Here is a 21,756-nt window from a genome sequence, read left to right on the forward strand (position 1 = left end):
AAGCACTTATTCAATCATTGGGAGAAGATGGGTCATCCTAAACCTTTTGCTTTCCAGTCTCTTAGCCGCCTTCTCCTGTCAGTTCCCTTTCTCTTTTATGTCAAGTACCAGCAGTGTTTCCACTGTAGTCCTATGGCACCTTGTTGTGAGAAAAACAGACTTTTTGTCAGGTAAATAGTTCAAATGGAGCCTCATTCCAAACCCTTGTTATTTTTTTATTTTATTTTTAAGTATTGGGGGTGTCTCCTGCCCTGAAGAACAGCCCTCACCTTTTGTACAGTCAGTGACGGCATAAATTACTGTGTCCACAAAAACATAATAATGGATAACTATGCAGCCCAAAGAATATAGCCACAAAGTGTGGCTATATTATGGCACTTGTGAAACATCATACATCTCCACTTGCATTGTCTTTTAGGCAGCTAATTTTCATCTGCTAATATTGAAGTAAAATTTTCAGATGAAGGAGACTGTCTTAATCTCCATGTAATTATTTAACTTTCTGTCACCTGTGCTTTTGAACAATCGTGACACTGCCACCTATACAATGATAAGCTAATAAATCCTTGTGATTGTTATAAATTTAACACGTAAGAGTAATCTGGCCAAATTGGCTGCTGACAGCTGCAATATATTTCCAGGAATGAGTGCTGTCGGTGAACAAGTTGTTTCAGCAAGCATACAGGATAAGTAAAATCCCATGTTCTGTCATTTTATTCTCTTGGAGTTATTTACAGTCCCATACTGCAGGATTTATAGTGTTATTTGTTAGTAGGAAACCATGCATGTTTATCTTCAAAATGACATTGATTTTTGCTCATATTTTTATGTTGAGGGATTACTGGTGACTGATTCATTTTCATCTTCTGTGAGTCATCACTGTCCGTTCTCAATAGCTGGCAGCTCTCTGCATTTTGGCAAAATGTGCGACACATTTGTTTTGTGTGTGGCGGGGGGTGAGGTGAAATAATCCCATGCCACCATTAAATTCAACTGGTTTAGAAGTTTATTTCTATATGAACAAGGTCTTGCATCATTTTTGTCCGACTTAACCTACCATAAAGGCTGTGGGAACCTATGGTAAAATATGATTAATCACCCCATTTCCCCCTGCACTGTACATACTCTGTTTTTACGGTTTTACTACAGTACCATTTTCAGAGCAGATGCTTTTGGCACACACATTAATGGAGTAAGAAATGTGGCTGTTTCATATGAATTATCTCACAATAATTGTTGTTCAATACCTTAAAATGAGCCTTGAGCATTGCTGCACTAGGGCTCCCCCTCCCCCCCGCACCATTTGTTTGATATTACAGGTGTTTTCAGCTTAGGATCAGTGATTTACTCCAGCTGAGCAGGGCAACCATTTATAGAAGGCAGGTGACAGACCTGTTCTATGTTCTGAATATATGCAAGTATTCTTTCAGTTTTTCTGGACAATTAAACAAGCAGAAATTTGCTGCTAGGAATGCATGCTAATGACAAAAATCCACTTGCTCTTAGTGCTTTGCTGTTTTGAAATGTGCCTTTGAATCTATCCAATAAATTAAATATGGCTGCCGGGAACTTCTGTAACCTGTCCTCTTTGCCCAGGTGTGTCCTACCTACGTTTGGCAATGGGTAAAAGACTGGTCCTTGATACTTATTCACAAACCCCTTCCTATAGAAATTTTAGTGTGAAAAGAAGCCTGTGTGTATGTGTGTGCAAGTACAAGGCTTCACTGCATATAAATGTTCTTTATGCAAGCAAATCAAAGTGTCATCAATTTCAGAATATTTAAGAATATTTTTTAAAAAAATATTAATTCAATGATATGCTGCACATGAACACTTACCAGTTAATCTCCCTTGAAAAATAATGTTTGACTTCAGCCCGGCAGAGAAAAGGTGCGGAGTTTCACCACATATGCTATAAAAAAAGACACATGACAATGTCATCGATCCTTTAATTTAATAGATTTGGTTTTTCCCTGTTGAACTGTGTTTGATGTGCTCTTCAGGGGTATTGATGCATATAAGCACTTGGCTATGATTCTGAGTTGTGGAGGCTAAGCTGTACTGTGTTTATATTATACGTTTATGCTTTACTTCATGTTAATGGAAGTTCATTGTTCTTCCAGGCTTTTATGTTAGTTTTTAATATTCAGGGTTTCTATTATGTCTGCTTTGTTTAAGGGTAGGATGGTCCTATGCTGATTTGTCTGGCATGTTTTCTATTCGCCTCCTCCTCTGCAGCTGTACTAAGGCACTCCCAGTTAAATATACTACAAGTAGGTGTCCCAACTTGCCCTTGACCCTATTCTGTAAAATAACTAACAGAGTGATTAATCCATTGCTGGTGCCAGGACATCTTTTCTGATTAACAAGTAGAGCCTACCTTGTTTTCATGCTTGCAGCTGAAAACAAAAACTTGCCTTTCAGAGGGAGGTTTAGAGATGGGAAAATCTGTTCATTTTGGTTTCTTTCCCCCCACCACGCTTAAGTTCAATTCCGAATCAGTTGGTGTTTTTATATCATTATTATGAACATTCAGTAGCCCTTTAGTGCAATTTTCCCATAATTATATACATCTTTGTACGCAATTTTGTCTAATGTACACATTTTTACAAATGATTTTTCCCCTATGTAAAAGAGTTTTGTATGTTATGTCACCAATAGAGGCATTTGTTTATGCACAGTCTACTCCAATATGCATTTCTGTACATGTTACTTTGCTGAAGTGGGAATTTCAAAGGCGACTGTTTCAGTTCTCATATTTTTTCAGAAAGTGTGAGTTAATAGGTTCACCTGAAATGCAAACTGAATAAACTTTATCCACCATTCGTATCCGCAAGCCATTCAAAAAGTTAAACCTTATTTTGGAATGCTGATGGGAGAGTTTCTCTTGGTTTGATTGGGAACTAGGCTTGGGAAACCAAGCTACCCTCGCCAAAATAAAACTATCAGGAAATTGCTCAGATTTCCAAATTCAGAGGCTTTTTGTGCTTCTGGTGCTGACACATCCAGAGCACAAAAAGCTGTCTGTCCTTTTCCCTTCCATCTTCCTAGCTTTCTTCCTCCCTCCCCTAGCACCAGTAATGCTGCAACACAAGGATAGATAGAGGTGCACAACGTTGGAATATGACCCAAGATAGAAATGGTACTTGGTTCAGAATACAGTAGAGCATTACAACTTAGACTTGTATTTTGATGGATTTCGCTGACATCCCTAAAGAATTTAAGACATTAGCTGAGTTGGTTAGAGCGTGAGGCTCATAATACCAAGGTTGCAGATTCGATCCCTGTACAGGCCAGCTGCATATTCTTGCATTGCCGGGGGGGGGGTTGGACTAGCTGACCCTTAGGACCCTTTCCAATTCTATTATTCTGTTATTTGAATAAGGCGTAACATTTCAGTTCTAGCATTGTGCCTTTTAAGCATCGTTCACTTCAAAAGTAGCTATATAATTTAGTGTATTTATATATAAAGAAGAAGAAGTAGTAGTGGTAGTTGTGTCGTCTTTCTTATGACGGAATGAGCTGAACAGCAAAAGAACAGGGTCTTGAAATACTGCCTTCTAAACCCGGGATGGCTGCCTTTGTTTGTGTTTTGCATAGCTGAGTGCGTGTCATTCCACACTGCTCTTGCGAAGGCAGCCACATGCTAATCAAAACATTTGTTCCTAGGTGCCAGGTTGACCTGTCGACCCTGAGCAAAGAGCAAACTCATAAGCTGGAGTTGCCTCTGGAGGAAGGGGAAGGCTTTCTGGTATTGCTGGTCACCTTGACTGCCTCAGCTGCAGTCAGCATTGCTGACCTCCCAGTCAATGCCCTGGAGGACCTAAAGGAACAGGAAGAAATACTAAGGAGATATGTATGTAGTGCCTCTATCTTGCTCTTGCTACAAATGTGCAAATGTGAAAAACCATGAACTGTATATTGAGCGATGAATGGGGGGGAAATGGCCTGTTAGCCCTAAAAACCCATCCAAGCCGTTGCTTTTTCAGAAGGTTTATTTAGTACTACAGATTTATACTTGCTAAGTTAATATCTGCAAGTTATGCTGTTTATAATGTCCCAGTGCATTGCCCTGAAGATTATTCTGTTGATTAGTTTTTGTTCAGTACCTTTCAGTTCCAGTCCCTACGCGGATTTTCTTTTGTTGCTGTTCTCAAATGAAAATTTAGTGCCATAATGAAAAAGTTATGCCACTGATTTCCTCCCCAACAGTAAGTCAAATAGCTTTAAGAGTCCAATAAATAAATAAATGGACCAGCTTTGCTATTGTTTAGAGAGTGTTATGATAGGTTTTTTCCTTCGTTAATGCATAAGAATGGTGGTATGACCCTGTGTAAAAATAATTATGCTGAATTTTAAAATTGTGCTTAAATATTTTGAAAACAAATATTTCCCAGCATCCTCATAGCATGTCAGCTTCTGTGTAGTTTTGGTAAGGCAACAGCAAGGGGAGCTCTTACTCCAGCATATATGAATACTGAACTCACTAATACTGACTTACTAGGCACAAAGAATAAAGAAGAAAGCTATTTTCACCTAAAATTACAAAGCTTTTATTGTACGGTGCTTCCAGGTGTTTAGAGGGCTTCTCTAGACACTCTGCCATTAAACCCAAGCTCTGACTAACAAAGGGGCTGTTTAATTTTTTTTATTTTTAAAATATTCCTATTCCCTTGCTGACATCCTTTCAATAACTGAATTTAATAAAGATGTACCTTATCAGGCTCTGCAGATAACATGAAGTGCTAGTACTAATGCTGTACAATATTCTTCAAACAGATTAGCAGGATGTGCGCTTCAGCAAATTTATTCTACCTATCTCCACTGAATCAGCTGTCTGCTAGTGCTTGTACGAATCACACACCAATAGTGTTATCATAAACACAGTTTAATAGAGGTGACTTAGCAAGGCTAAACATTATATTTCCTAAACCAACGGAGAGCTAAGATACAGTGTACTATGCCTGAAAACTAATAATTACGAGTATTATTTCAGATTTTGGTATCAACCAAGCCAGACGGGTCTGTCAGACTACATCTTAATAGATATATTGCATTTCTGATGGATTAATTGCAGTGATACACATTTTGATACCAAGTAGTGAGAATATTTTTTTCTGCATTGTCAGGTTAATGTGAAACAAGGGATACTGACAATACTGATAATTTTATAACACCGCAGAAAATATTGTCCTGTATTTCACATTTTTTTTGAACCTTGAGCCTTTTTTTTTTACCCCCAGAATTGTGTCTCTGGTATTGTTGGTATAAAAACAGGATTGCATTCTTTAAAAAAGAAAAAGAAAAAAGCCTGGTATGTCAATTTATCACAATGGTTATTTCAGGCATTATTATGCTTGCTTACAAACTTAACTACCCTTTCCCCTAACATGACCCATACATACATAGCTGCAGAAAGACAGATTAAAGAACCTGGACACAGTATTGCACAGTATTTGTGGAACTCTTGCCATTCCTATATATTGTCACCTGTTTTATTTCCAGCGTTTGTGCTGCCATCCTTTTAGGGAATACACAGTGAACAATTACTGTGCAGCTAGCAAGATTCTGGAATCTTTTTATCATCTTTTATTTTATAGATTTTTTTAAAGCTTTCCTAAAGAGAATTTTCCATTTTAAAATGTATTTTGCGTCTATTCTTGAGACAGAAACCAGTAAATGAGCTGACCTTGCCATCAGATCAAATAGCCTTGCAAAATGACTCTATTACTGTCATTTAACCATTTGTAGCTGAACATCAGAGCCCTGCAAATTAAACAGGCATTACTGTTTGAACCATTATTTTATCACTATTGTATGAAAAGCTTAATTCCTTTTGGGGTGGTGGTGGTGGGGGAGAGGAGGGCCGTAATGGGTAGCAGACCAAGAGAGAGATTGTATGACCTTTTCAGAACGGGTGTCCTGAACCCCTGCTCCCCCTTGTCACAGTTTAAAAACCAGAGAAGCTAGTTTAGTGAAGAAGTTGTTAGCATTCCATTTTTATTATGACATTTCACAGTCATCCGATTTAATGTCCCTTGACCGGATTGTCCACCGTGAGACGATGGGCTTGAAATGTTATTTAGAGCATTGATAAAAGGTGAGCAGTTCTAAGATGACAGCGAGTCATAAGGCTGGTGGTGTGACATTAATTTTCTCCATAACAAAGATGGAATAAGACGTCATGGTGACAAGCTGTCAATCAGTACTGGCCCCTCAGTGTATCTCAATGCCATAGGATGGGGTATTGGTTCTCCCATAATAGAGCTGAACTGAGATGCTCTCCCTGACAGCTGCTGCAGCCATACAGAAAATATATTATACAGCCTTTCATTAAAAAAATAAAGAGGACTCATCTCCAGAGCATTTCAATCTTTTCCCATCTATTGAGGGCTGAAAGGATTCACAGCAAATCATAAGATTTCACTGCTATGGAAATTTCAGGCCTTCGATACCATCCAGGTTTTGAAGCCTTCAATAATAATCATAAATAAGAAGGCTGACAATCAGCTGATAAATCATTACTTTAAGTTGCATGTTTAAAGTAATCTATTAAAGTAATTTGCTTTTCACAAAATCCTACAATAATATTCTATAGTATGTCACTGGCCCAGATTGTCAGAATGTGCAGTAAATTGCTCCAAATCAGCTGACGTGCTGAATCTAAGTTCAAACTATAATTACCCCATAGAGCCCTGACAAATAGTACCAAGTGAAATACTGCAATCTCTCTCCCTCTCCCCCTCCCCAAAGTGTGTGTAATGTGAGTGCAGGTGGAACAAAATTGAATTTGTGCTTTTGCTTTTATCTTGTGGGAAATGTGAGATAAATATACTTTCAAAACCTACAGAACAAACATGTAATTTCCACATGCCTGCCACCCTTGTTCTACATATGTGAGAACTGGAAAATATCTGAATTTAGATACAAACTTGACAAAAAAAAAGGGCCGCCAACCCTTCTTGAGAATTGTAACAAATGACACGCTACCAGCAAAGCATCTGTATACTGATGCTATCTGTAACATAACTTTCAGAATCAGGCAGTTTGGAATCCTATAAACAGTGTTTGCTTAGTTTTGGTCCTAGGATTAAACACAATTCTGATGATAGACAAATGTTTTTTAAAATTTGTAATAAAATGGGCATGTGTTTCCATAGAAAGCAATAGATATAAATGCATTTATATGTGAAAATTGATGTGCCATATAACTGCAGCGCTTCGGCTCAGTATGCCAAGGTCAGACCTTCTCTGTACGCAATAAGCGTCTTAGGGGATTTATATTGTGGGCTTTGTGTCTGACTCTTATTGGTAAAAATGTTTGTCTAACACTTTAATAGTTGATATTTCAAGCAGAAAATATTCCTTTTTTTCTTGAGCAATATAACACTAATGATTATCCATTAAGCAGCAACATAGTAGAAAGGAAAAGTAATGTCTACTTATGTTAAATCCAACTTTGCTTTAAATTGGCACATTGAAACGTATAGAAATCCTGTTTTTTCTTGATATATCCTGCTTGGGTTTTATATGTACATAATATACATAGATGCACACAAGTCTTGTTTTGGGGGAAAAAAATGAAAGTTTGTTATAAAACATGAAGTTGCTTTTGGAAGAATGATCAGCTATTATATAGTTTTCTTTATCTAATATATAGTTTTATACAAAAACTGTATGAGAAATTAATGTGCGCCAACTATATGATACTTTTAAAAAAAAGTTGCTCGTTTTTTCCCTCCCTATGTCTATTTATAGGTTAAATACAAGTTGTTGAATGCATTAGTGATATTTTTGCCAATAGATATGGAATCTGTTGTGAAGGGATCTGCGTTCTCTAGCTGCTTAAAGGTAGCTCTAGTCTTGTTTAAGGTATCCCCTAAAACCAGCAGGCATTTGCCATTTAAACACGGGCTTCTGAACTGCATCTCTAGAACTGGATATACCTCTGTCTCAGGGTATACAAAAATATCTTTTGATGCGTTTGGACTTGGGGCATTCCCTTTCAGCATCATTTTGGTGCACTATTTATTACAATTAAATATTGATATATTCAGAATAAATAATGCACTAACATGAAGCTGAAAGATGAGTGCTATGGTTTAGATCTTTTAAAATCAAATACTGGGAATGGAAATAGATATTTCCTACACTGAGTGGAAACTATACAGTACTGAAAACACATAGTTGACTTCCAAGAATAAGATTTAAGAATAATCAAACAACCATTATAAAATGTGATAGAAGAGGGAATCGCATTTGCCTGTTTTCCTTCCCTTTGCAAGCTCTTCCTAACTTCATAGTTTTTTTGTGTGTGTTCTAGAGTCTAGTGCGGATGTTTCATAACATGAAGGATGTGGGATTTCTCCAGGTGAAGGTTATCAGAGCAGAAGGTTTGATGGCAGCTGACGTTACAGGCAAGAACTACTTCAATTTTTGTGGTGATAGTTATCCTATTGAAACATTTCTGGTTTATAGCCTTTTACGAAACTAGCACTCCCAACAGGGTAGAAAACTTAAGTTTGCTAGGATCTTTGCAAATGAACTCTGTCTTCTCATATTTGCGTTTGTGTGCAAATTTGTTTCTGCAAATTAACACTTTCCCAAAACGTATGTGAATTGAAACAGTCATCATTTGAAATTTGTGTTCTGCTTACCTTCCAGCTTGGTTGTTTGACAAATAACATCCATACGTCACCTGATATGCACAACAGAAATAGACAGAAAAATCATATTTCAAGATGCAACATTTTTTCTTCTCATATTTTGTTTTGTGTTCCATAAAGCATTGAATTCCAAATTATCACATTTGCTATGAGGCAGAAAGCATCGGAAGGACCTTTCGTGTGCTTCCAAGTTCAGATTTGAACAATACCTGCAAGAAATGTGTTAGTTTATGTTATTAGATTGGTTTCAGTGCTTTATGTTTACATCTGCAAGTGTTGAGTCTTACACAGTTTTAATGCTTCATCTTATATTGAGTAGATTGGTAATGCTTCTATGCAAACAAGTATTGCATAGGCAAGGGTGCTGTTTTGGTTCTGTTTCCACAGTCTTTCTATACAAGTATTTCACAGACAAACATAACAGGAGTATGCGCAGAGGTGTACATAAATAAATGTTGACGCATGATAGTAAATAATATAGTTGTATGTATGAATTAGGCTGCAGTTCTTTGACATGGGAGTAAGTCTGGGTCAGTTCCTGGTTGGGAATTTCATGTATGCTGCCTTGAGTTCCATAATGGAAGAAAGAAAGATATATAATGTAATAAATATATTGGAGGACCTTGCTTCCCAGTAAACATGCTTTTTACCAATATATAACAACAACAACAACAACAACAACAACTTCAAGTTTTCCCAGTATTAAGAGCCAAAATATTAACCTACAAATTGCATAATTTTGCAATTGGGATAGACTATCATATTAAATGCCTGAAAATAAAAAGTAAAGGCAAAGGTAAAATTTGATTAGATTTTGTTGAATTTTAAAACATTCTCTCAGTAAGCAAAGAGGAGGATTTTAGAAGTTATTTTATTAAGCTTTTTTAAAGCAGGGGGGGGCATTTCAAAATGTACACTTTTGTCACAGTTATATTTCTAAATGAGTGAATAAAAAACACAAATTATAACTGAAATGGGCCAGTTTTCTCCTTTCCACAAAGCACACACCCTTAGTTAGCTGAATATTACTAGAGTTGCTTCAGTTTACTGTTACTAAAATGTTGCTTTCAGTAGAAGAGTATTGGGTAGTGTGCTTAAATGTAATAGGCATATTTAAAAGATTCAGTGACTAGTTACTCAACATTAAACTACAACAATAAATTGAATTTTCAATCAAGTAATACAGACCTTCACAGTCTCCGTATGTGGATAAAGCTTTTAAGGGATTATACGGGGTCATTATTTCTCTAATGAGAATGAAATGGCTCAAACTATGACTTATCATGAACAAGCAAACTTGCAAGCACCTGGTGCAAAGATCATGGATCCAGCAATACTACCCTGGTTCTGCTTTAGCTGTGCTACCCACCATCAAGCTATGGTTTGTCCAGATAAACCAGGCATCCCCAAACTTCGGCCCTCCAGATGTTTTGGACTACAAATCCCATCTTTCCTGACCACTGATCCTGTTAGCTAGGGATCATGGGAATTGTAGGCCAAAACATCTGGAGGGCCACAGTTTGGGGATGCCTGAGATAAACCACGAGTTGTAACCAAGGTTTGTTCTTGGGTTACTCTTCATGGTTCAGAGGAAGCAAACCATAGGAACGTTGTGAACTCTCCAGTTACTAACAGAAAACCTTTAGCAGTGCAGTACCACAGTGTTTTGGAGTTGTGTTACATTGAACGTGGTGATTAAGGAAGATACAAGCTAACACATATAAAAATGGGGGGGGGGCAGCAAAATTTCATAGAAGAGCTTACATGAATGAAATCACTTTCCTGAATTAGGAGGAGTTGCTGTTTGCACACAGACTTCTCACCAGCCAAAGCTATGAAGAACCTGGACTGCATTGATTCATATGTAATGTGAAACTATGTTTTAATGCCAGGAGGGGGAAGCTGCTCAGGCAGTTGAGCAGAGGAGTTGAAGAGTGTGCATTCTCAGTTCTCAGTGAGTTTCCATTTGCAAATACTATCACAAGCCTTAGATTTTTACCGTATCTTACAAAAACCATGCCCATTCATGCACATTTTTAGCAGATGGAAATACCTTGCTCTTGGTTATAGTATTCTTTTGAATGCTGCTGCTGCTGCTATTATTATTATTAATAATATCCCACCCATCTGGCTGGGTTTCTCCAGCCATTCTTAGCGGCTTGCAGCACATATAAAAACATAGTAAAACATCAAACATTTAAACCATCCCAATACAGGGCTGCCTTCACATGTCTTCTAAAATTTGTGAAGTTTTTTTCTCCTTGACATCTGATTGGAGGGCGTTCCACAGGGAGGGCACCACTACCGAGAAGGCCCTCTGCCTGGTTCCCTGTAACTTCACTTCTCACAGTGAGGGAGCCGCCAGAAGACCCTCAGAGGACCTCAGCGTCCAGGCTGAGCAATGGGGGTGGAGGCGTTCCATCAGAAATTTTGTGACTATTTAAATATAATTTTGTAACCATTTAAATATAAATGGTCACAAAATGGCTCACAAAGTTGTTTTCAAAGTTGAAAGATGGGCCAGTATGTATTGTGTGAAAGACAATACAATACACTGTGGATATTTCTGTCTGTGTTTGACTGAAACTTGAGAAACAGAATATATTATTTCAGTGATTTGATCATTCAGTTGCTGTACTTAAACAATGGTATGTAGAATTAGGTGTTACAAGGGAGTATTTCATCACTAGCACCAAGCTCCATCTTCAGTGTAGGCATAGCAGCAGAACATTGGAATTTTGATTTAGCTTTCCAACCTCTTATAGTTCCACTGCTAAAGCATGATTCCGTGCTTCTGTTCTGTGGAAGTTGGCTAGTTTTAAGGCATTTTAGTGGATGTTTTAATTGTAATGGCATAGACCTCTCATGGTTCCACTACAGATCCAGAGACTCGTTGGACTGGGATGTTGAAAACAAGAGAATTCTAGTCCCCCAAAGTCATGAAACTATTCAGTGAAAGGACCCTATACAGTATTTATCTTACCTTCAAATCTCATGGTCCTTAAACAGGTTGTGGTATTTGAGGAAGTATTTTAACCTTTTCTCATCTTGTGAGATGAAGAATTAGAAAATTGTTAAACGCATCACTTCCCCCACCTTGGTAGCTAGTACAATCATGTCAATAACTATTAAATACACACCGCCAACATTTGTAATCCTTTTTTTGGGACACCTACCAAGTTGTTGGCAGCAGAGAGATAAGGAAAACAATACAAAATGGATGAACATTAATCATTGGGTAATATGGCAAGAGGGTGAAAAATGGTTATACTGTAGTTTATTCAGATAAATTTACATTGATAATCCTAAAGCAGGGTGTTATTGAATGAGAGAATATGGAACTCGACTTTCTATGAAGCTGGCACAAACCAACTTAGACCAATTGCATTCTGATGTGAAATAATTCTCTAGCCCTCCAGTGGGGGTCTGTTTGTTTAATAAGATGTAGATTTTTTTTCATCAGGTGTTTTCATGATTATTATTATTATTATTATTATTTTAAAAAACCTAATACTGCTGACAGAAAATTGAGAAATAACAGTAGAAATTATGCTGAATCTTGTATCCACCGCTAAGCGAATCTTATTTTTCTTAAGAAATAAGGATAACCCGGTCTCATTAGTGAAGTTATATCTAAGCTGCATTTGACAGGCTGCCTGGAAAACAGTTTATTATTATTTTTTGCTATCTGTGGGTTTTAATTAAGATGTGTTCAATTATAGTCTCCTCACACACTCACTCCCCCTGCTTGCTGTGTCACAGACTGGTGATCAGGGTGCTTTCAAATAGTCCGGCCCATGACTTTGACCTTCTGCGCGGTCCAGCGTTCCCTGGGGAACCGTTCAGCTCATGAGGTCTGATTTCACACTTCCAGGATGCCTCGGCTCTCTTAACAATGACAGGGAGACAAAGCCCTTTAGAACGGGCCGCACGGGGACTTGTTTAAATTGGAAACTAGAGAGGAGTCAAGGAACAAGGTTATGGACTATAGAATACTGTTTTTAATAAAGAGCTCACAGCTCTGGTTCAGCTCAAAGAAGGTTACCTCTGTACAATTAATTGAGCCATTTATCTTGGCTTCTAATTTTTCAGAGAACGGTATGATAAATATTAGCTAAAAGGCAAACGAGATATGATGTCACGCATTTCAACATTGATGTAGGCTTTTTAAAAAACAATCAAAGGTATATTTGCTTGGATTTCCCCCCATTTTCTTAATTGCACAAGGTTTGGGATTTTCTTGGATAAAAGATGGAATTTGTTTGACGGCTTACTGTTCTTGGATTTATTATCCTTGATGTTTCAATGCTTCGTGTTAGAGGCCAAAGGGAATGTAGCATGAAAGATGCAGTCATCCTGAATGCATGTAAAATTCTCAGAAAACTCAATGCTCTTACTGCATAGTATCATACTTTTGACTTTCATTTATGCTATTGTTGATGAATCCTGCATAACAGTAGTAATTAATTTCAGTTACAAGGGTAGTGTGCTGTTCTAGCTGGGTGGGAGAGCCAACAGGCATCAGGCAAAACACCAGAAGTGGCAGGTGAGAAGGTTTTGGATGCAGATCTGGCAGTTAGCAGTGAACAAGTTTGCGGCTACCAAGGTTGTGAGCTAATTCTGCAGAAATGCAGTAGCTCCTTGCCTGGTGCACACATTGCTCAAACAAAAGCCATAGTTTATTTGAGTCTGGTGTAGACCTGATGACTCCTGAAATCCTGCAGCTTGTCTAAGAATGAGGAAATTTAAAAGGCAACTTGTTCAGTCACTATTGAACGATTTCATACTGCATTGCACATCATCTCAACTGGAAGGGGTCTACATTGTGTATTATTATTGTGTTTGAGTGTGGGGTTCTGAAGGGAATTATGAGTTTTCACTAGAAAAATCTTAACAGTCCTCTTTCTGGAGAGGACTCTGGCAATACATGGACTTTGATCTTCCAGGAGTTTTCTTGACTGTGTTTCAGACAGATATGATTATTTAACTGGTAAGCAATACTTCAGTAAAAGTTTTCAGTTGGTTTACATTTAAAAGATACAAAATAATAAACAATAAAAGAACAAAACTAAAAAACAACTACATAAAATATCTCATAGGTTAGAAGTTTTGGGGAATGAATAGGTTTTTTTAACTAATGCCAAAATGAAATTGACATAGATACCAGGCAAGCCTTCCTGGATGGATAATTCCATCAGCAGGGGGCAATGACTGAGAAGGCCCTGTCTTCAGAAAGTGGATTCCAAAAATTATTGAAGAGGCCTCTACAGCAGGCTCCTCTGGCTTTTAATGTCTGTCAGAAAGCAGGGTCCCAGCGCCTGGGCATTATGTTACTAAGAACAGTTCACTTTCCTAGTTTTTACTTTATGCTGCCCTTTGCTTTGCCTTCTTTTTCAGTATGAAGAACAATTGGGATGTTAAGATGGCTGAGATATGATCAGGTTGTTGAAAGCAATCAACACTTTGTGGTTAATATTTAAAAATGTAAAGCTACCGTAGCAAGATGTAAACTTGTTCTAAACACTTATATTGACTACATATGTTGAATGGAAAACTCCTAGCCTGTTTGTGTTAGGAACTGCCCAATTGTATTATTAGAAGCTCCCATATCTGTAAATGCTTTCTTTAATATCTGAAATGGAGCAGCAGTTGTTTTTTTTTTTCTTCATATATTCACACAAGTAGGGCAACCCATCCCTTAGGGTGTCTTCCATACCTGTCTCCTACCCTCTTGGATTTTTGAAGAATGCAGAAAAGTAGGTCAGCTAGATATTACCAAGGCACAGAACCTGTGATTCACTTAGAAATACCTATACTCATGCCTCATCCCCCTGAAATCAATGAAATCAGTTGGCCGATCTCCTGTTACTTGAACTCTTCTTTTGTCCAGTGCTTTGCTTCCTCAGGGTGGATTTCTTTTCCTTCGCCCTGAGCTATCATTTGTTGCTTTCAGCTGTATATCTGAATTCCGCCATCTTCAAAAGGAGTTGCATATGAAAAAGTGGAAAGGCCTGCCTATGTATATAAATATAAGTGGATAGCATTATAAGTGTAGAATGAGATTTATTTTTTAAGGTGGTGTGGCAATAGTAAACTTTTTTTTTTTTAAAAAAAAGTGGGGTCTTATTGGCAAGGAAAACTTTGGTGTACTAGAGTGGCAATTATGTGGCACAATTCTTTTATGTTTTAAAGTTACAATTAAACACAAAAGGATAACCTGTTGCCTCAGTCGCTTCAGTGCAACCTATTTAGTGACCCCTGTGATCAAGATAACGAGGTGAAGAGCTTCTTGTCCACTTTCGTTTCTTTAGCAGTGTCTCAGATATTCCACAATCCAGTCAATGCCACAGAAATACGTTCCTAATGCTTACATTTCCCTCATGCATCTTGTTTGTCTTGGATGCTTGGTCCAAACGCCTTTCGTTCTCTTTCTGCCACTTATGGCAAGTCTCCACATCAACAGTTAACTTTTATCTTCTTGCAGCACTCATGTTTGTGGACCTCAGTACTCTAGTTCTTTGCTTCTAAAAGCTCCAGGTAGCTGCATTCTCCCATTGCCTGTGGTGGTTATCATGCTGGGTTGGGTAACAGTGCCACTTTGTGGTTGAAGCCAGGAACAGAACTTGAGGCAAGCAGGCAGCTCCCATAATTCAGTTAGCTTCCTGCTTTTGTTTTTATTGAAGCTTTTTCATAAAACTATACAGTGAAAAACTAAATAAAAAAATAAAAGAGAAAAGAAAATGCAAGGGTAAATCTTAACCCTTGTCTCACACAGAAAGGGGGAGGGTCCTCCCAGCCCTCACCTGGGAACTGCCCTTTCTTCTCCCAGCCTCCCGCTCTGGGTATCTTCCCTTCCTGCCTCTCACACAGGAAGAGGCCACTCGTTGGCCAATTTGAAATGCAGCTGCTGGCGAGAACTCAAGCCAACTACCCAGGTGGCTTGGGGGAATTCCCCCAATGGCTGCCTGGCCATGTGCGTTCCATTCCAGCTGCCCAGAGATAGATACTGAGCACCCACTGCCAGATCCAAAGGTATATCCTTCCTCTGTCCTCCTTTTGTCTGTTGGAGTCCCTCAGGGCTTGTGTTTGACCCTCTTCTAAATTATGCTTCTTCCTTGTGTTTGACCCTCTTCTAAATTATGCTTCTTCCTTTCAGGGAAAATTGGATAATGCTCTGGTCCTTTCTCACTTGCCCTATTTCACTTGCTACCTTATGCAGATTATATTACTTCAATGCATTATATGTGGGGCTACCTTTGCAGGCAAATTCAGACTAGACAGACACCTAGTCTTCTAGAGCTGCTGCCAGTTACTAGGTAGACCAATGGCCTTGACTTGGTATAAGACAGCATCCTAAATAAGGAAACTACAGTTTGGAATGCACTCAGATGCAATGTTTTTGTTGGCATCCATCTGTCTCAAGAGACAATGGAGCGCCCCTCCAGAGGTTAAGTCAAACCACTGGAGAATCACAACCCCTGCTGTGGCCGAAGAGACCAGAAACTTGTAACTGCTGCCTCCAATGTTCTTTCTGCTGTGTTACCAGCACCGAAGTGACTTCTCCAGGACACAAGCCTGTGTAGTACATAGGAAGGTCCTGGGCTACCTAGATGACAAGACCCCACTATTGGCCTCGCTGATGTGCTGCACAGAAAAGCAAAGCAATACATTTGGCATCAGCTTTGTCACCAGCTTGGCTGCAGGAGTTGCCGGAATGACATCTCGTCCATTCCTATGCCCTTTTCAAGGTGCTAGTATTGATCTTTTAAAGCTCTTCATGACGTGATACCAGGGTACATGAAGGATCACTTCTTTCCGTATGTCGCACACTAAGCACTTCATCAGAGTCTCTTTTCTGGATTGAAGTTCAACATGTGGTCACCAAGGAAAGATCCTGTTCATTAGCCTCACATAGAAGGTACATACATGTTGCAGTCACAACAAAGAAGTAAAGTTTCCAAATATGGTAAAAGATCGTACCTTAGGACAATTTGACGTTGAACCGACCAAAATGGTGGCCAATCTGGACTTACTGTTAAATGGCATTCAGGAATAATAAACATGTTGTTGTTGTTTAGTTGTTTAGTCATTATCTGACTCTTCGTGACCCCATGAACCAGCACATACCAGGCACTCCTGTCTTCCCCTGCTGAAATATAGGCAGTGGTAAACATAGTGCTATCTAATTCAGCAAATATAAGTGGACAAATGCCTATAAAGTCCAACACAGTCACATTTGATTTGAAAAGAGGGAACTCCCCCCCCCCAAATGAGAGGATGCTTTGAAAGTACATTTAAATGCAGATAGAGAGCTTGAAGGAGCTCCCCATGAAGGGAGTTCCATAGCTGCAAAGCAACCACCAAAAAGGCCATGTCTGATCTTTGTTAATTGTCGGTCAGACCTGAGAATTCACAAAGCTTTGTTTTGAACAGCACTGGAGCAGTGTGTATCATTATAGATAATTAGGTGAACATCAACTTTTTGAACAGATTTGAACAATTTTTCTGAAGATCAAATCCTAGAGTGTCAAGATTGAGGGTTTTGAGGTCTTTTGCTATACATATGTCTTAGGTTTTAGCTAATGTTTGTGGGATCATTTGTATAATGACCAGATCTTTATATCCATTCCCCCCCCCGAAAATATACTTATTATTATTATTTATAAAATATATATACCACCCTTCACCCAGGGTGGTTCAGAATATAAAAAGACAATATAAAAAAACCAAAAATACATAATAAAAATAGGAGAAAAGCAAACCAGTCATCCCACCCACCCACATAATGAGAGACGTGGAAGTGATTTTGTGCAAGTCAACGTGGAAGTGATTTTGTGCAAGTCTAGTACTGTTTTAAGGTTTGTAATAAATACTCATAATCATTTTCACATGGTGGAAGACCTTAGATATTAATCCCCTGCATTATTGATATGCCTATTGTGCACCCCTGATTTGATCATGTCTATATTTTGCATGTTAAAATTAGAATCATAGAATCATAGAATCATAGAATCATAGAGTTGGAAGAGACCACAAGGGCCATCCAGTCCAACCCCCTGCCAAGCAGGAAACACCATCAAAGCATTCCTGACAGATGGCTGTCAAGCCTCTGCTTAAAGACCTCCAAAGAAGGAGACTCCACCACACTCCTTGGCAGCAAATTCCACTGCCGAACAGCTCTTACTGTCAGGAAGTTCTTCCTAATGTTTAGGTGGAATTTTCTTTCTTGTAGTTTGAATCCGTTGCTCCGTGTCCGCTTCTCTGGAGCAGCAGAAAACAACCGTTCTCCCTCCTCTATATGACATCCTTTTATATATTTGAACATGGTTATCATATCACCCCTTAACCTTCTCTTCTCCAGGCTAAACATACCCAGCTCCCTAAGCCGTTCCTCATAAGGCATCGTTTCCAGGCCTTTGACCATTTTGGTTGCCCTCTTCTGGACACGTTCCAGCTTATCAGTATCCTTCTTGAACTGTGGTGCCCAGAACTGGACACAATACTCCAGGTGAGGTCTGACCAGAGCAGAATACAGTGGTACTATTACTTCCCTTGATCTAGATGCTATACTCCTATTGATGCAGCCCAGAATTGCATTGGCTTTTTTAGCTGCTGCATCACACTGCTGACTCATGTCAAGTTTGTGGTCAACCAAAACTCCTAGATCCTTTTCACATGTACTGCTCTCAAGCCAGGTGTCTCCCATCCTGTATTTGTGCCTTTCATTTTGTCTGCCCAAGTGTAGTACTTTACATTTCTCCTTGTTAAAATTCATCTTGTTTGCTTTGGCCCAGTTGTCAAATCTGTTAAGGTCATTCTGAAGTGTGATCCTGTCCTCTGGGGTGTTAGCCACCCCTCCCAATTTGGTGTCATCTGCAAACTTGCTCAGGATTCCCTCAAGCCCATCATCCAAGTCATTGATAAAGATGTTGAACAAGACTGGGCCCAAGACAGAACCCTGTGGCACCCCACTAGTCACTACTCTCCAGGATGAGGAGGAGCCATTGATGAGCACCCTTTGGGTTCGGTCAGTAAGCCAGCTACAAATCCACTGAATGGTAGCATTGTCTAGCCCACATTTTACCAGCTTCTTTACAAGAATACCATGGGGCACTTTGTCAAAGGCCTTGCTGAAATCAAGATAGGCTACATCCACAGCGTTCCCTTCATCTACCAGGCTTGTAATTCTGTCAAAAAATGAGATCAGATTAGTCTGACATGACTTATTTTTCAGGAACCCATGCTGACTTTTAGTGATCACAGAGTTTCTTTCTAGGTGCTCACAGACCGTTTGCTTAATGATCTGCTCTAGAATCTTTCCTGGTATTGATGTCAGGCTGACTGGGCGGTAATTGTTTGGGTCCTCTCTTTTCCCCTTTTTGAAAATAGGGACAACATTTGCCCTCCTCCAGTCTGCTGGAACTTCGCCTGTTCTCCAGGAATTTTCAAAGATTATTGCCAGTGGTTCTGAAATCACCTCTGCCAGTTCTTTTAATACTCTTGGATGTAGTTCATCTGGCCCTGGAGACTTGAATACATCTAAACTAGCCAAGTATTCTTGTACTACCTCCTTACTTATTCTGGGCTGTGTTTCCCCTGCTGAATCATCTGCTCCATATTCTTCAGGTCGGGCGTTTTTTTCTTTCTTGGAGAAGACTGAGGCAAAGAAGGCATTGAGGAGTTCTGCCCTTTCTCTGTCCCCTGTTTGCATTTCACCATCTTCTCCTCTGAGTGACCCCACTGTTTCCTTGTTTTTCCTTTTGCTACGGACATACCCATAAAAGCCCTTTTTGTTGCTTTTAACCTCTCTGGCGAGCCTGAGTTCATTCTGTGCTTTAGCTTTTCTGACTTTGTCTCTACACGTGCTGGCTATATGTTTGAATTCCTCTCTGGAGATTTCCCCCCTTTTCCATTTTTTGTACATATCCCTTTTAAATCTTAACTCAGTCAAAAGTTCTTTAGATAGCCAGCCTGGCTTCTTTAGGCACCTTCCATGTTTCCGTCTCATTGGTATTGCCTGAAGTTGTGCTTTTAATATCTCCCTTTTAACAAACTCCCAACCATCGTGAACTCCCTTCCCTTTTAGTATTACTGTCCATGGGATTTCACCCAGCGTTTCCCTAAGTTTTCTGAAGTCGGCTTTCTTAAAGTCTAGAATTTGGACCTTAGTATGCTTGGTTGCTCCTTTCCGCTGGATAATAAACTCCAGAAGAGCATGGTCACTCCCACCTAATGATCCTGCCACTTCTACCCCACTAACCAAGTCATCACTATTGGTTAGGACCAGATCTAAAATGGCTGATCCTCTTGTTGCTTCTCCCACTTTCTGGACAATGAAGTTGTCTGCAAGGCCAGTGAGGAATCTGTTCGACCTTATGCTCTTGGCTGAGTTTGACATCCAACAAATATCAGGATAGTTGAAATCCCCCATTACTACTATCTCACTTCCTTTGGAATGCTTGGCCATCTGTTCCAGGAAGGCATCATCTGTGTCCTCAGTTTGGCTTGGGGATCTATAGTAAACTCCCACAATGAGATCACTGTTGTTTTTCTCTCCCTTAATTTTGACCCAGATACTCTCAATTTGGCTTTGAAGTTTTAAATCCTGGATCTCTTCACAGGTATACATATCCCTAACATATAAAGCTACTCCTCCTCCTTTCCTGTTTGGTCTATTTCTCTTAAATAGATTGTATCCCTCTATTACTACATTCCAGTCATGAGACTCATCCCACCAGGTTTCAGTGATGCCTATTATGTCATATTTAGTTTGCTGTACCAAGAGCTCAAGTTCATCTTGTTTATTTCCCATGCTCTGTGCATTAGTATACAGACATTGAAGACCGTTGATCATTCCCCCATGTCTCTTATTTAAGGATATTTTCGTCCCACCACTAGGTCTGCATGCTGCTTGCTCCATTTGGTCCTTGACATTCGGATGATCATCTTCAGCATTTGATAGACTCCTACCTTCAGGACCACTGTCTCCCTCCCCCACATAAGTCAGTTTAAAGCCCTCCTGATGAGGTTTTTGAGTTTCGTGGCAAAAACATTCCTCCCAACTTTTGTGAGGTGCAGTCCATCACTTGCCAGAAGTCCATCTTCAAGAAACTGCAGACCGTGATCTAGGAATCCAAACCGTTCCTGTTTGCACCATTTGCGAAGCCAGTTGTTATTACTACCCTATAATATTAATTCTCTTGTCTATGCACTGTTAGGAAGCTGAATTGATGTGATTATATATTTGGAACGCATGAATTTGTGTGTTGCCAGATTAAATCAACACAGTGATGAGCATTTTCGTAACGGTAATGCTATTATTATATGTTAAAATTATTTGTGACCTTAACATTAGCTGCTGAGAGTTAATTATAAAACAGATTTTAGTTGTAGTAAAAAGATGAACTTTGGACGTAAGACTTATTACTACAAGTATATAGGCACACATACCCCTATGTGCAACTGCATTTTTGCAGACTGCTGTGAAATAAATAAATTGGCTTTCCCTAGCTTGGGACTACTGCTTGAGCGAGGGAAGACAGCCGCCTTCTCCTCACCTCTGTGCCCCCATCCTGGCACCAGTTCTTCTGGACACCTTTCTTGGCCCTCACCCTCCATGGCCAGCTGTTGCTACTCTGGGCACTAGCTCCCCTCAGGCAAGGCGTGGGACAGGTCAGTCAGCAGCCCTGAGTGATTTCCAGGCTGAGTCTCTCTCTCTCTCTCTCTCTCTCTCTCTCTCTCTCTCTCTCTCTCTCTCTCTCTCTCTCTCTCTCTCTCTCTCTCTCCATGCACCCTCCACACTCTACCTGATTTCATTTATGTGAGTGGGGCCCTGGAATGTAATACCCATGGGGAGGGGCGCCTGTACTGGCCTTTGTTTTTGTTCAAGACCAGCACTGGAAACCCTGACAGAGGTTTGAAGGTTGTGGAAAAGGGAGAGGGCCTTTTTGGTTTTGGCCCCCTGGTTATGGAATACTTTCCTCAGCAAGGCCTGCTTGGTACTATCATGACTATATTTTTGATACCAGGTTAAAATCTTTCTTTACTCCCAGGCGCATGTTGGTGTGTGATACAGTGATTATACTGTTGT

General features: G+C 39.5%; 1 protein-coding gene across 6 annotated transcripts in view; it reads left to right on the forward strand.

Moving 5' to 3' along the window:
• The window catches only part of MCTP1 (multiple C2 and transmembrane domain containing 1), a 174,594-nt gene that overhangs the window by 68,836 nt on the left and 84,002 nt on the right, over positions 1-21,756 (forward strand). For all 6 annotated transcript variants that reach the window (XM_060280199.1, XM_060280195.1, XM_060280198.1 and 3 more), the window contains 2 exons: positions 3,670-3,856; positions 8,324-8,417. In XM_060280199.1, coding sequence (XP_060136182.1) covers positions 3,670-3,856; positions 8,324-8,417 — 281 coding nt within the window. The remainder of the gene's footprint in view (positions 1-3,669; positions 3,857-8,323; positions 8,418-21,756) is intronic.

The sequence above is a fragment of the Zootoca vivipara genome, chromosome 11 (assembly GCF_963506605.1).
Source record: "Zootoca vivipara chromosome 11, rZooViv1.1, whole genome shotgun sequence".
In the NCBI taxonomy this organism is placed as follows: domain Eukaryota; kingdom Metazoa; phylum Chordata; class Lepidosauria; order Squamata; family Lacertidae; genus Zootoca; species Zootoca vivipara.